Raw genomic sequence first — 12,875 nt, 5'->3', positions numbered from 1 at the left:
CAAAAGATGGGTTTGGGGCGGGTAATGGGTACATTGATACCACCCCGAACTCGCCCCACTTATATTAAATTAGAAATGCTTAAACAATCTCTTAAATTACATTCATATATTTATTTTTTATTTTAAATTTTTGAGTATTAAACAAACCATTTTCTCTATTTTTTTTTCTTTATTTTAAAAAATATTGTTGAGAGAAAATAATTTTGGACATTTAACTTTTTTTTAATAAAAAAAAATACTAAAATACAATCTAAATTCATGTGGAAAGAGGTGTAATGGGGATACCCGAAACCCGATGGGGATACCCGATCCCCGTTGGGTATGGGTTTGGGTTATCATATTTATCTCCGCTCGAATTTGGGATGAGTTTGGGAAAACCCGAACTTTAGGGTTGGGGTTTGGGAGGGCAAAATTCGTCCCCGCCCCGCCTTATTGTCATGCCTAGATTCAACCATATGGTAATTAATGTGTTTAGTGTTAACGTTTTGATTCTTAAGGAAAAATAACTTTAGTAATTTGAAATTTGGTCGTAAAATAAATAAAACTTGTTCAAAAAATTATTCCACCTAAAAAGTAAACTCGAATTTTCTCATTTCATTTAAAATATACAAAATTATGCCGCTTCAATTCAAAAGAAAAAACAAAAATTATGCATTCAATAGTCATTATAACCTGTCACACTTATAAACTATGACCACAAGAAATTTAATTCATTCAAATATAATCTGTCACACTTATGGAGGATTAAAGCCTTTTAATTTTCAATTGTATTTTTTTTTTTCTTTTTTCTGGTCAAGAACTTTTAAAGTAGCTTGTTCTATTTGTGCATAAGCATTATTTTTTGTAGCACCTTAAATCAGATATATATTGATATTTGTCATTCATTCAGCTACACTTAGAACTAGCTGATAACTTGTACAAAAAAAAAAAAAAAAAACTAGCTGATAGCTGTTATTCAAATACTTATAAAAAAAACTGTTATTGAACGTTCACTTTTTTATTAAATTTGAAATTTTTTTTTTTGTTTACAATGGAACGAGAATCGATCTCATGACCTCTAGCATACTATCTAGACCCCTCACTACTAGATTAAATCCAGTGACTTTAAATTTGAAATTTCTAACTCACATATTTGTTATAACAAATGGGACAATTTTTCTTTTAAATATTAAGTAAAAAATAGTGAATAATATTATCATTTCAAAATAAATTTATTTTATACAATTTAAAAAAGGATATTAAAAATGTTTTTTAAAAATCATAGCACATTTGACTATTAGCTAGCTCAATAAAATAGCACCTATCGAAAGTGTTGGTTTTCCACCTGTCCTATATAATTGTCATAAGTAATTGATGCTTCTAGTCTTGTTGTATTGCTACAAAAAAATTTCATTTTAAAATTTATAACTTGATTACAACTCTAGTAAAAACAATGATAGTGTGTCAAATTTTTCAATATTATAATAAAACTAAATTGAATTAAAAAAAAATCCAGAAATTCACATCTCTGGTCTTCCCTCAGCCGTTTGCTAATTTTGTTTAGTTAGTAGAGAAATATATAATACTTAGTCATGCCGTCTTTGCTTATGATTAATTAATTTTGTGTATTGACGTGTAACATATGACTATGACTAACTACACATTTGTTCTTAGATTATGCCATATGGTTTTTTATCATTCATATAGGGATACTAAAATTAATATTTATAATATGCTCTACGGTTGTTACATATGGAGAAATTAATAGATGGGAACTGAGCTAACTGTATAACATTAAAATAAGTAAAAAGCTCCAACTCAAGTATTTAAGTTACCATATTTTTTTAGCAAAAGTGTTTCAAAAAAAAAAAAGTTACCAATTTTTTCATGCATGTTATGTACATTTAATCCATATTGCAGCACACCTACCATATATATGCACTCGTAATGGCATTACCTGCAATTCAAAATTCAAAACCAAGCACATGGATGAAATCTTTTGTTTTTTGTTCAAAAATCTATTTTTTTTAGTGCATTGTGGCTTGAATTTCACCTTGTGAATAAATTAGAGCTGTCTGTTTCAAAAAAAAAAAGTTAGAGCTATCAAAACAGACTTATGGGCCAACCCGCCAAGCTCACTAAAACATAGGACTTGGGCTTAAAAATTTGAGCCTGAATTTTTTAGGGTTTTGTAGCTCGGTCCGAGAAAACCCGTTATAAAAACGGGCTAGCCCGCATGGGCCACAGGTAGCCTGAAATCCATATTAAAATAAATAATAAAAATAACTAGAAAAATAACTATAATTTTTCTTAATTCTACATAATATGATGATTCAAGGTTTGAGATTTGCACATCACTAGTGATTTATTTTTTCTTGTGCGCATTCTTATATTTAGCTTAACATATTGTCGTATATATTAAGTATCACAATGACAATGTTTGAACTCAACCATAATTTACAATTATTACGGTGGATCGATCGGCTATATTTGATTGTATTTATTTATTAATAACATTTGGTTGTATTTTATACCTGAAACAGAAAAGAAAAATAAAATATACCGAAATATATTATCATTTATCAATGAGAAGTATATATTCATGAATAAAAACAACATAGCTTTTTATATAGTAGTATGTCAAATCAAGCTTCAAATTTATTATTATATTAAGTGCTCTCTCGATGCGTTTTTTTCGATTTATGAAATTAAATTTGTAAATTGACATCTTTATTTTTCTATTATTTTTTTAAGACAAATACTATTTTGTTTTAGTATTTATCAATTATTTCATAATATTTTTAAAAAAATTAGCGTTCAACACGTATAGGGTCGGGCTTGGTTTTTTTTTATAAGCAGGATAAAATTCAAGTACATGTTCAATTCATTCTCACTACCAATTAGCTCAATTTCCTGTTGTATTTTCGTGTCTAGCGGAACATTTTGATTTTTTCGCCCCCGCGTGCCATGCCATGCGCTTGCTTATTGCGAAAAGAGACGGGACATTGGGCCAACTTGACCTAGTCATGAAATTTTCTTGTTCTTTCTTGGTCACGGTCCTACCACGGTATATGGAGGTTGCTTGACACCTCCGTGTGTATTTCGGAGCACTTTGATTTTTTTGCCCCCACGTGCCGTGTCACGCGCTTGCTTATAGCGAAAAGAGACGGGGCCTTAATACTACTATAACAAATACGAATTTTACAAAATCCACCGTTGAATTGAAAATTTATATCGCATAGATCATCCATATTTTTTTAAAAAAAAATCAAAAATCATTTGATATGTTATTGACACCCATCAAAATTAACGATTTATGAATTTTAATTGAATCCGGTCATCCACTTATCCACTTTAAGCTTGAAATTCAAGCTATTATCCTACTTGAAAAAGAAAATATAATTATAATAGTTTTCCAAAGTATTTTCTACACTACAGTTGTTGTCTCTTCTCATAACCATAAGTTTAAAAGTCACGTGCCCTAGCCACATCCTCTTCTTGGGCTTATCTATGAGAGCCCATTATATAAAATGAACAATTTCCCTTTGTGACATGTAAGCAACAGGAGTAAGATTGTCGACACAACACAACTACTGATATTTTTTTGCATCATTATCATCATTACCAATCTTTGTTTCTTTTTCTGTTGGCTCAACTTAACTCACACAAAAACTCTCTGCAATTTTCATAACCAAACAACATATGTTCTAAGAGCACAACAATGGCAACGTTTATGCTTCTTCCATCATCATCTTGTGTTTCTTTATTGAACAAAGAGAGTTATAGATTTTGCAGTCTTGCTTCTATTCATTCAAGAAAATCTAAAGGGTTTAGAGTTAGAGCTGTTAAAGAGAAAACTGAAGAAATTAAAAGTTCTTCAAAGAATTCTTCTTCACCTGAAGAAGTTACTCAGAAGTATGGTCTTGAAGCTGGTCTTTGGAAGGTGCCCATTTCTTTCTCTTTTCTATTTTGGTTTTATTAGAATTATTTGGTTACTAAAAAGTTTCAATTTTATGAACTAAAGTGAAAATTTTCAATAAAGATATTTATTTTTCTTGCTTTAAAAGTGTGTATAAATGTATTGTTTCTTACTCTAGAAATATTTTGTAAAAAGAAGCCAAAAGTATATAAAAAGGATATTTCAAGATAGGATTTTTATTGCTGAAATTTTTAGGGAAAGGAAATAAAAGCTTTTGAAGAAAAAATTTAGTCTTGAACAAGTTAAGCCAAAATGACTAGTTTTGCTTGTGAGATTGAATTTGGGCTATCTCAGATTAAATGTTGCTTTTAGAACAAGAGATTTGCAACTTTTTCAAAGTTTTAATTTTGTGTTTACCTTTTTCTTCCTTTAGTTATAATGTATCTTTCCCGGATTTTAGAGGAGAAAAAGATGTGTTGTGGGTTAAATTTTACCTTCAAGAAATGTTCTGTAATGAATCAAGATTGAGTACCTTTTTCTTAGATTGCTAAGGTATGAGAGAAATGTATCTAGGTGAACCATATTCGAATGTCATTCAAAACTTGGATGATAATTGGTTTCGCTGCTTTAAAGTATGGATTTGACAATAAGCGAAAATGAATTTAAGTTTAGTTGTATGGTACAAATATGTGTTTCCTTGTTTTTTTTGCTGAATTGATACCAATTGGGTTACCGTCTTAATTGGTAGGGAGGATGAATAATACCATGAGTTCATACTTACGGCAGTGGCATCTTGTTATTGTTAGGGTTTGAACGATTCTCAATCATTGGTTCACTGCAAACCATTTGAAACACTTTCTCACCCTAAAAGTGAAAGCTGCCTTTTTCACTCTTTGTAAAATTAAATTTTCGTTCTTTTGCAGATTTTCAGCTCAAAGGAAGAAGGGGAAGGACAGAAATCGAAAGGTGATCAAGCCAAGGAGTTGCTAGCAAAATATGGAGGAGCATACCTGGCCACCTCCATTACTCTGTCATTGATCTCTTTTGCTCTTTGTTATGTACTCATCAATGCTGGAGTAGATGTTCAAACTTTGCTTCAGAAGGTGCAATGCTCATACATAACCCAATGTAGATTGCATTATATTTAAAACAAAATAACTCCTACGATTAACACATTATGTCTTTATTATATCTTCAGGTAGGAATCACTACTGATGCGACCGGCGAAAAAGTTGGTACTTTTGCTTTGGCCTATGCTGCACATAAAGCTGCATCTCCAATTAGGTTTCCACCTACAGTAGCTCTTACCCCAATTGTGGCTGGTTGGATTGGAAAGAAAGCTGATAAAGAAGATAAGTAGCTAGTAGTGGTAGTACCATCAAATACCAGTGTTTCATTGTAGTATAGTTCTATTTGTAATAAATTTTCATATATGTTGCCAGATGAACATTATTTCCACAGTCGTGGACATGTAAATCCATATCATTGTAAACAATAGGTAAAGTGATGTTAACATTAATAAACAATATCTATCTAGCCATATTGTTATAATTTGTTCGAATGGTTGCATCCTCCATTTGTACCCCTTGCAAAGTATTGATGTAGCTCACTAGTGTGAACGGTTAGCCTTAGAGACAGATATTGAAACGTGAAAGAGGAACAGAGAAAGGAGAAGTTAATAACGTGTTAAGAGATACAGAATGACGAAAGAATCTCAGATGAAACTTATTATTCGACCTGTGCTCTGTTGAGAGCATAATTCTACTTCAATTTGCAATCTGAAATGTGTTTTTTATTGCTTTGCAAACATACACATTGCGCTAACTGGTCTATAAAGTCTGGGAATTATAATATACAAAGTTGGGTTCACCAAAGCTACGTGTTTTTTCCTCGAAGTACAAAGTCGCTTGGATTATGTAATACTAACTGTACAATTAGCCATGTGACTGGCCATTTAGTTTTGCAGGACAAGCTTGATGAAACGTTGAGAAAGTATCTTCTAGGAACCTTCAATCCAATCACGGGGCTGGGGGCTGGGGGCTGGGTGGATGTCATAGGTTCTCAGTGGAGAAAGAACTCCACTTTATCTTTAGAGTCACAACAAATCCTTTTGAGGCTTCATCCAACTGTAGGGTTGGATGTGGAAGACACTTCACCTATGTTTGAAGCATTATTTGGGGTTGTAGTGTGCTCACGGGCCATACAAAAATCTTCTTGAAATGCGTTGAGTTCATTCCATTCAACTCCGGCTGAATTAATATATCAAGGAAATTACAAGGTAGTGAGATATATATACATATATATAAAAGGAATGAAATGGAGTGTAAGGTGTCAAGATAGGATACGTTCTGTTCTCCACATATCGGTTATGCTAACACCGGCATCTGATAAAAGCCAGTAATCAGCATCAGTCTGCAAAGAGAAACCACAATTTTAAATCAGAAACAACTCTAAAACCTTGACAACAAGAAACATGCAAAAATTTGTACCCAAAAAAATGAAACGGGAAACAATTTATTTCTGCTTCAAAAAATAACACTAAGCTGATTTTGGAACTCTAAAACCTTTACACTCTTTCCTCACAATTAGCAATGCATGTATTCTCTCAGAATAATTCTTTGCAAATACATGAAACAAATATATCCGACAGAGGTGATGCTTACAGCAACATCTGAAGGAACAATCTTCATGATCCCACTCACGAAGTCGTGAGAGTTGGTAGGATCTGAACTAGGCCCTTCACCATCTTGTGGCTGCACTTCTATTTCCTTCCCTTTATCCTCTGGGACCACAGTTGATTGATGCATATTAACTTCTAGACTGGATGGAACTTTGGGTGCAACATCAACACCATTGATCTCTTCAAACTTTTCTTCAAATTGACTAGTATGCCAGTGAATAAGGGGAAATCAGGAATGTCAATATTATAGCATGTTGTAAGCTTCAAGCATCATTGTTTCATATGGCATTGTCATATGACCATGCCATTGCAATAGCTAAATGACCCTTGAATTAAATGATAACAAAACACCTAATATTAAATATACCTAACAAGGTAAACATCTATTGGACCCATTGTGCTTCTCAGGACTATCCTGTATCTCCTCTGTGGATAATCAACAGCCTAATAGGAAAAAGGGAATTTGCATTTAGATAGACAAATGGTTAATCAATTACTTATACGCAACTCCTCACGCCCTCTCAAATCACCTCATCAGGATCAGGGACTTCCAAAGTGGTTCCATGTGGAGCTTTAATTGCTATCAAGGTTTCATTCTGGAAATGGGAAAATAGCACCAGTTAAAATCCAAAATAAATTTATATACAGGAAGCAAAGTTCTGTATAGACAGGGAAACTAACCTGGAAGCAGGGCAAGTTCTTTATATCATCCTCAGTTACAAAAAGCAACCTTTAAGAGTGGAAATACATTAAAGAAAAACCACACCAAATTAGTTATAAACATCAAAGTGTGGCAAAATGACCCAAATATGGATTGAAGGTAAAATAAATATTACTTCTCATTATTTTCATCTTCACTAAGATCCCGTAGCTTTTCTTGCATCTCCCTGCAATAATAAAAAAATAAAATTAAACTCTTAATAGACAACAGGCGAACACTGAAATTATGCAATAAAGAAGAATCATCAAAGGCAAGACAACCAAACCTTATTTCTTCATCTAACCGACGTTCCTCCATTGTTAAATTTTCAATCTCTGCCTGCATGAGTAATGAAAACATATCAAACACCAAAATATTTCAGGATTTAATACTAGCTTCAAATCTATTATATGCTATAAATCATGTAAGTCAGAGTCTGCAAATTTACTTCAACAAAATAAAAAAGTATGCTAGACAAGCTGTCTCAGATAAAACGATTTAAAGACAAGCTAGCTTCAGCTTGAATAATGAAAAGTTCTTGCCAAGAAATTATAAATTGACTATATCACCAGACTTTATATCTTCCAAAGAAAAGAATCTTCATGTGAATTCCAAAGATAAAATTTAATCATTCCTAACCTGTAAACTAGCAAAACTATCATCAGCTTCCCCTGGTTTTGAAACATCCAGCCCCCTGGTCAATCATCAAAGGAGTTGGTAAAAGTGTTGCAACATCTTGGATAAAAAATATGACAACAAAAACAGATGAATAGAAAGAAGTCCCACTTCCACTGAATTCTGTTCTTGAGCTTTTTCTCTATAAGACCAATCCCTTCAAGAACATTTGTTATATCATATATCCTCCTCTTTTGCACCTGTAGACACAAAAGCTTCATCAAGTAATGAAACTTTTCAGTAATCAGCATGGAATCTTTAGAACAGAAGAAAATATGTTACCTCTAATGTGTCAGCAGCATTATTAAGATCAAGAATACCATCCTCTGCTTGTTTTATTAAATTTATGAACTTTTTTGTCAACAGACCTGTTTTTTGAACAAAATGATATATAGGATAATGAGAAAATGCATCCAGATCCTTCATTCATTAGTAAAACATATAAAGGGTAGATTACACTTTACCCCCATTACTTACACCACATTTCAGATAAACCTACTTAACCTGTTTTTTCCATGTAATCACCCTAAACATTGGTTTAACTTAAAAACATTAAATTTTCAATTAATTTAAATGGAAGTTCAACATTTTCGCATCCTGCCCCCAAATTAAATTTAGTTAGGAGGGTAATGTGTAAAATAAACAAGAGGAATGCTAGGAACAATCACTTTTAACACACACTTTCCAACACTCTGAATAACAATAAACCTCTGATGAATATGATCAACAATGAACTAATCAAGACTGAAAAATTAAGTAATACCTAAAGAGCTGTCATATCGACATGGACCAGCAGGGGTGAGATTATTTCCTGAAGGAGAACCTGTCAAATTTATAGAAAAAATATAACTTGTTTGCCATAATCGACAATTGAAGGAAAAATGGTGTATATTGGTTGATAGTAAACTAGCTGTCAACCAAAATGTTGGTTAAATATTTTCTTTGAATATATTATGAAAAGTATAAATATTGAATCCTACTTAACAAGCTCGGATGATAATACTCACCAATATTTGAGCCTGGGGTTTGCGTTCCAGATCTGTTGGCTTTTGTCAGCCTAGAGGATTTGCCTCCCTTCCCCATCTTTCCAGATACAGGCGTCTGAAAAGGACCATTGGCTGCTTGAGTGGATCCAGGGGTCATCCTATCACCTGAATCAGCTTCAAGATCAGCTGCTTCACTTTTCCGCTTCAATGGCTGAAGTAAAAAAGATTATATGTAGTAAGTTAGCATAATAAGAATCATATGTTCATAAATAACCTATGTAACCATAAATCTATGTTGTTAATCTGGGATAGCAGTTTGGAGCAACCGGCTGTAAAACAAAGATATTGGTAGAGAGGGAAGCACGATAACCACTATTGCAAAGAGGAGGAGAGGAAGGAGAAGATGGGAGAAAAGGGAAAAGATGGGTGGGAGCGGTGAGGTAAGAGGTATTTTGGTCTTCTCTGGTTAGAAAAAGGGGGTGTGGGTAGGAAAAGCCCATCATTAGTCTTATTTAGAGCCCAATAAGGGAAAACTTAAATTTAAAATGTTCCATTCCACAAATCAAACATTAAACAGCCAAAACATTGCAGTTTTCTATCATTCCTTGTTTCTTCTTGTGTCTTACTTCTACTTCATTCATCTTCTTTACTATTTCTCTGTCGGCGAGTCTCTGAAGTTCTTGCCGGAAAACACCAACTCATGTCTAGAAACTTCCAAATCGTGGCTAGTGTGGGATGGGTTTGTGTGGTAAGACCCTTGCTTTGGCCGCAATCAGGCGATTCAGCACACAACGCAGCCGCAAGGCCTTCCGCCGCACCACGAAACCATGATTCGACGCAAATCCGGCACAATTAATTACATAGCTATAAATATATAGCTTCACGTCAATTACAAGATGGAAGTTGCAAAGAAATATTTACTTATTTCCTTATAATGTGTCAAGATATTTTGGCAGATCAGTGCATCACAATGTTATGCACAATTCATTTTTCACATGATCATATTCTAATATATTGTTAATTTGAGACCAATCAGTTTGAAACCTTTCATTGAAAACCTTTTTCACCCGAAGACAATAGAAGGAAGAGGCTTGACACACATTTATACACAATTTAACAGCTTTTATCACATCAGATAGTACATTAGGTACTTCAAGGATGTGCATCATACCCTTACAAAGAATTTCTCATCAAGTAACACAAGGATAAAGAACGTATACATGAGATTAAAGTGATTCAATTCAAAAAGGAAAAAGCTAAAGATTCCAAAAATAAACTAAACAAGTCACAAAGCACGGTTATTGAAGTAGAGTTACATTACTATCCGCAAAAAAAAATTCTATAAAACTCTTCCTGTGTCGTGGTTATCGAAGTAGAGTTACTTTACTATATGCATAAAAGTTTTCTATAATATACTACCTACTTGTATGGTAACCCATTTCCTTTTTGTCAAATTTCATAGTGTTATCTTGTACCAAATAGTAAAGCTCATTTAAAAACAACTAGGAACAAGAGAAATATGCACATAAACTCAATGGAACTTTTCAGAACCATTTGAAATCATCCAATGCAACCAATTACTTTCCTTGCAACACCACATGACCCTTTTCACCTAGAATTGACTAACTTACAATCACATCATGATATCAACTGCCGGTAATCAACAAGCACATCCTTTGATCCTCTCAACGTCCTCATTCTCAAGTACTAAACCTAAATACTTAGTTCATATAACTTTCTTTTTGTGTAAACTCTCCGATTCTCAGGGGAAGGGGTCCCTGAAAATTCAGAGTTTGACCGAGAGGTAAGTAAATAAAATATAAACACACAAGTTATGTTCTTCAACTTCGAGAAAATACATCGAACTCAAACGATTAATTTCTTTTCCATTTCAAAACACACTCTTTAGCATAACTAGTTCAGGAAACTCGATATTTTTCACTAAATTTGAAGGGAAAAAAAAAACCTTCCTTAGTAAAACCTAAGTTAGATCAAACTCAATTTCTTTCACTAAATTTGAAGGGGGGAAATTACTCTTTAGTAAAACCTAAGTTAAATTCAACTCCAAGTACTAATTTAGCAACTAATTTCAACAAATTAATAACTAAATAACTAATGAAACCCTAAAATTGAATAGATCTCTAGTGTTCTAAATTACCTACCAACATTAAACTAAAAACCTACTCTAAAATTGCAGCAAAATTCATTGACCAAAAAAAAATCTCATAAAAAACGTAAAAAAAATATTAAATTAAATTAAATTAAATTAAATTAAAAATTGAAAAAACTCACAGGAGTCTTAACGACGATAGCTTCAGTTTCCTGGTCGAGATTCCGGCGGTGGTCAGGGGCAAAGCGATGATAATCAGAGGAAGCTAGAAACGGAGGTTTCATGGAGGAGAAAGGGAGTTGGCGTTTCATGGATTGCATGATCTGGTCCGGCGAGGGAGAAGCGGCGGGTGGAGGAGCTCGGTTGCCCGACATCACCTGACGGCGATGGAGCTCCGAGAGAGATCGGAGGAAATGAGATGAGATCTACGGTGTTTGGAAAGTCGGAAAATAAAAAAGCGGGAGAGAGAAAGAGAACAGAAAACGAGGGAGGGAGGGAAGAGAGAAGAAGAAAGAAGATGGAGGGAATTTGGTTCGGATATTTATGTGGAGGGAAGAACCACTTATACAATAATTCATTCATTCTCAATTAAATTAAATAATTTACTATTTTTTTTACTTAAATAAATGATTATTATTCTTAGTCTATAAATATTAGCAGTAGTTCAACCAATTCATTGAACTCAGGTGGTTAATGAGTTTCAACAAAAATGACGGATTTCGGGAGAATCCAGATTCGATTTCTGGGTGGAACAATTTCTTGGTCAGACTTTACTTACCTCGCGACCGAACTCTGGACTACTAGGGTCCTTTCCCCTAATACCAGTTATAAACCAAAAAAAAATATTAGTAGTAGTTCAACCTACAAATGGTGATCTTTCTTTTCTTTATTAAAAATAAAAATTCACAAATGGTGATATTGTTAGATCAAAAGTCTCTATGATCTATGTTGTTTGTTATTTCTTTTAACAAAAAAAAAATTATATTATTACACTAGTCTAAGAAAAGGGTTAGTATTTTACAATGTAGTGGATTGAGGTTTAAATCTTTGCATAGAAAAATTATTGAGATTGATTTTGATCTAATACATTTTTAATGTAATTTTTTTATAATGTTAGCCTATCAAATTATTATTTGTATAATTTTAAGTACATATTTTAATAATGAATCAAGATATTGGTTAAAGCGGTTAATGACCTTCTTTTAGGGTAGATCATCCGGAGAATGCGAATTTGATTCTTAGTAAAAACATAATTTTTGTTTGGCTTTACTTACTTAACGGTCGAATTCTGAAAAACAAAATAAAACTATAATAAAACTATAAAATGGAAATAAACAATGGAATTGTACTTAAATAAAACTATAAAAGACAGAAAAAGTCAGCAAATAAAACAAATAAACGAAAAAATAAAACAATGGAAAAAGTTTGGCTTTTGTTTTGTTCCTTAAAACCGCTTTGCTTATGTTCCTGCAACATAACCACCACGTACTCAACTTCATCATTTTCATTTTCTTAATATTAATTATTTTATGCTAAAAATTTCAATACAAGATTTATATTTTAGGATAGAACATGGAGATGTGGAATATGACTTGTACCATTTCAAGTAGGATATAGTTTTTAAGATTTGTGGAAACAAAGAAATATAATTTTTTGAAGTGTCATAAATGTATCAAACGCAGATTCAAGAAGTGTGGAAGCCAAAAAAGAAAAATTTTTTGTTGAACACTTGTTTATGTTGGTGATTTAATAATATAATGGGCTTTTGGTTATAATTTGGTTTTGGGTATAATAGTAATTTAGTCTATTTATGTTTTCTATATATT

At 32.7% G+C, this 12,875-nt stretch overlaps 2 protein-coding genes across 2 annotated transcripts; one reads left to right on the top strand and one right to left on the bottom strand.

Moving 5' to 3' along the window:
- Positions 1-3,511: 3,511 nt before the first annotated feature.
- On the top strand, positions 3,512-5,459 carry LOC123921198. The gene is made up of 3 exons (XM_045973635.1): positions 3,512-3,922; positions 4,822-5,001; positions 5,097-5,459. Exons 1-3 carry the CDS (start codon positions 3,701-3,703, stop codon positions 5,256-5,258), a joined length of 564 nt encoding a protein of 187 aa, XP_045829591.1. The 5' UTR covers positions 3,512-3,700; the 3' UTR covers positions 5,259-5,459.
- A 209-nt stretch (positions 5,460-5,668) lies between these two features.
- On the bottom strand, positions 5,669-11,617 carry LOC123921197 (transcription factor E2FB). The gene is made up of 14 exons (XM_045973634.1): positions 11,232-11,617; positions 8,961-9,150; positions 8,717-8,776; positions 8,236-8,321; positions 8,065-8,153; positions 7,918-7,972; positions 7,565-7,617; positions 7,415-7,465; positions 7,260-7,308; positions 7,109-7,174; positions 6,946-7,022; positions 6,562-6,781; positions 6,244-6,310; positions 5,669-6,147 (listed from the first exon to the last, which is right to left on the bottom strand). Exons 1-14 carry the CDS (start codon positions 11,421-11,423, stop codon positions 6,017-6,019), a joined length of 1,386 nt encoding a protein of 461 aa, XP_045829590.1. The 5' UTR covers positions 11,424-11,617; the 3' UTR covers positions 5,669-6,016.
- Positions 11,618-12,875: the final 1,258 nt, after the last annotated feature.

This window comes from Trifolium pratense, linkage group LG4 (genome assembly GCF_020283565.1).
Source record: "Trifolium pratense cultivar HEN17-A07 linkage group LG4, ARS_RC_1.1, whole genome shotgun sequence".
NCBI lineage: Eukaryota > Viridiplantae > Streptophyta > Magnoliopsida > Fabales > Fabaceae > Trifolium > Trifolium pratense.
The sequence above is the reverse complement of the archived record's forward strand: the minus strand, read 5'-3'. Positions and strand labels throughout refer to the sequence as shown.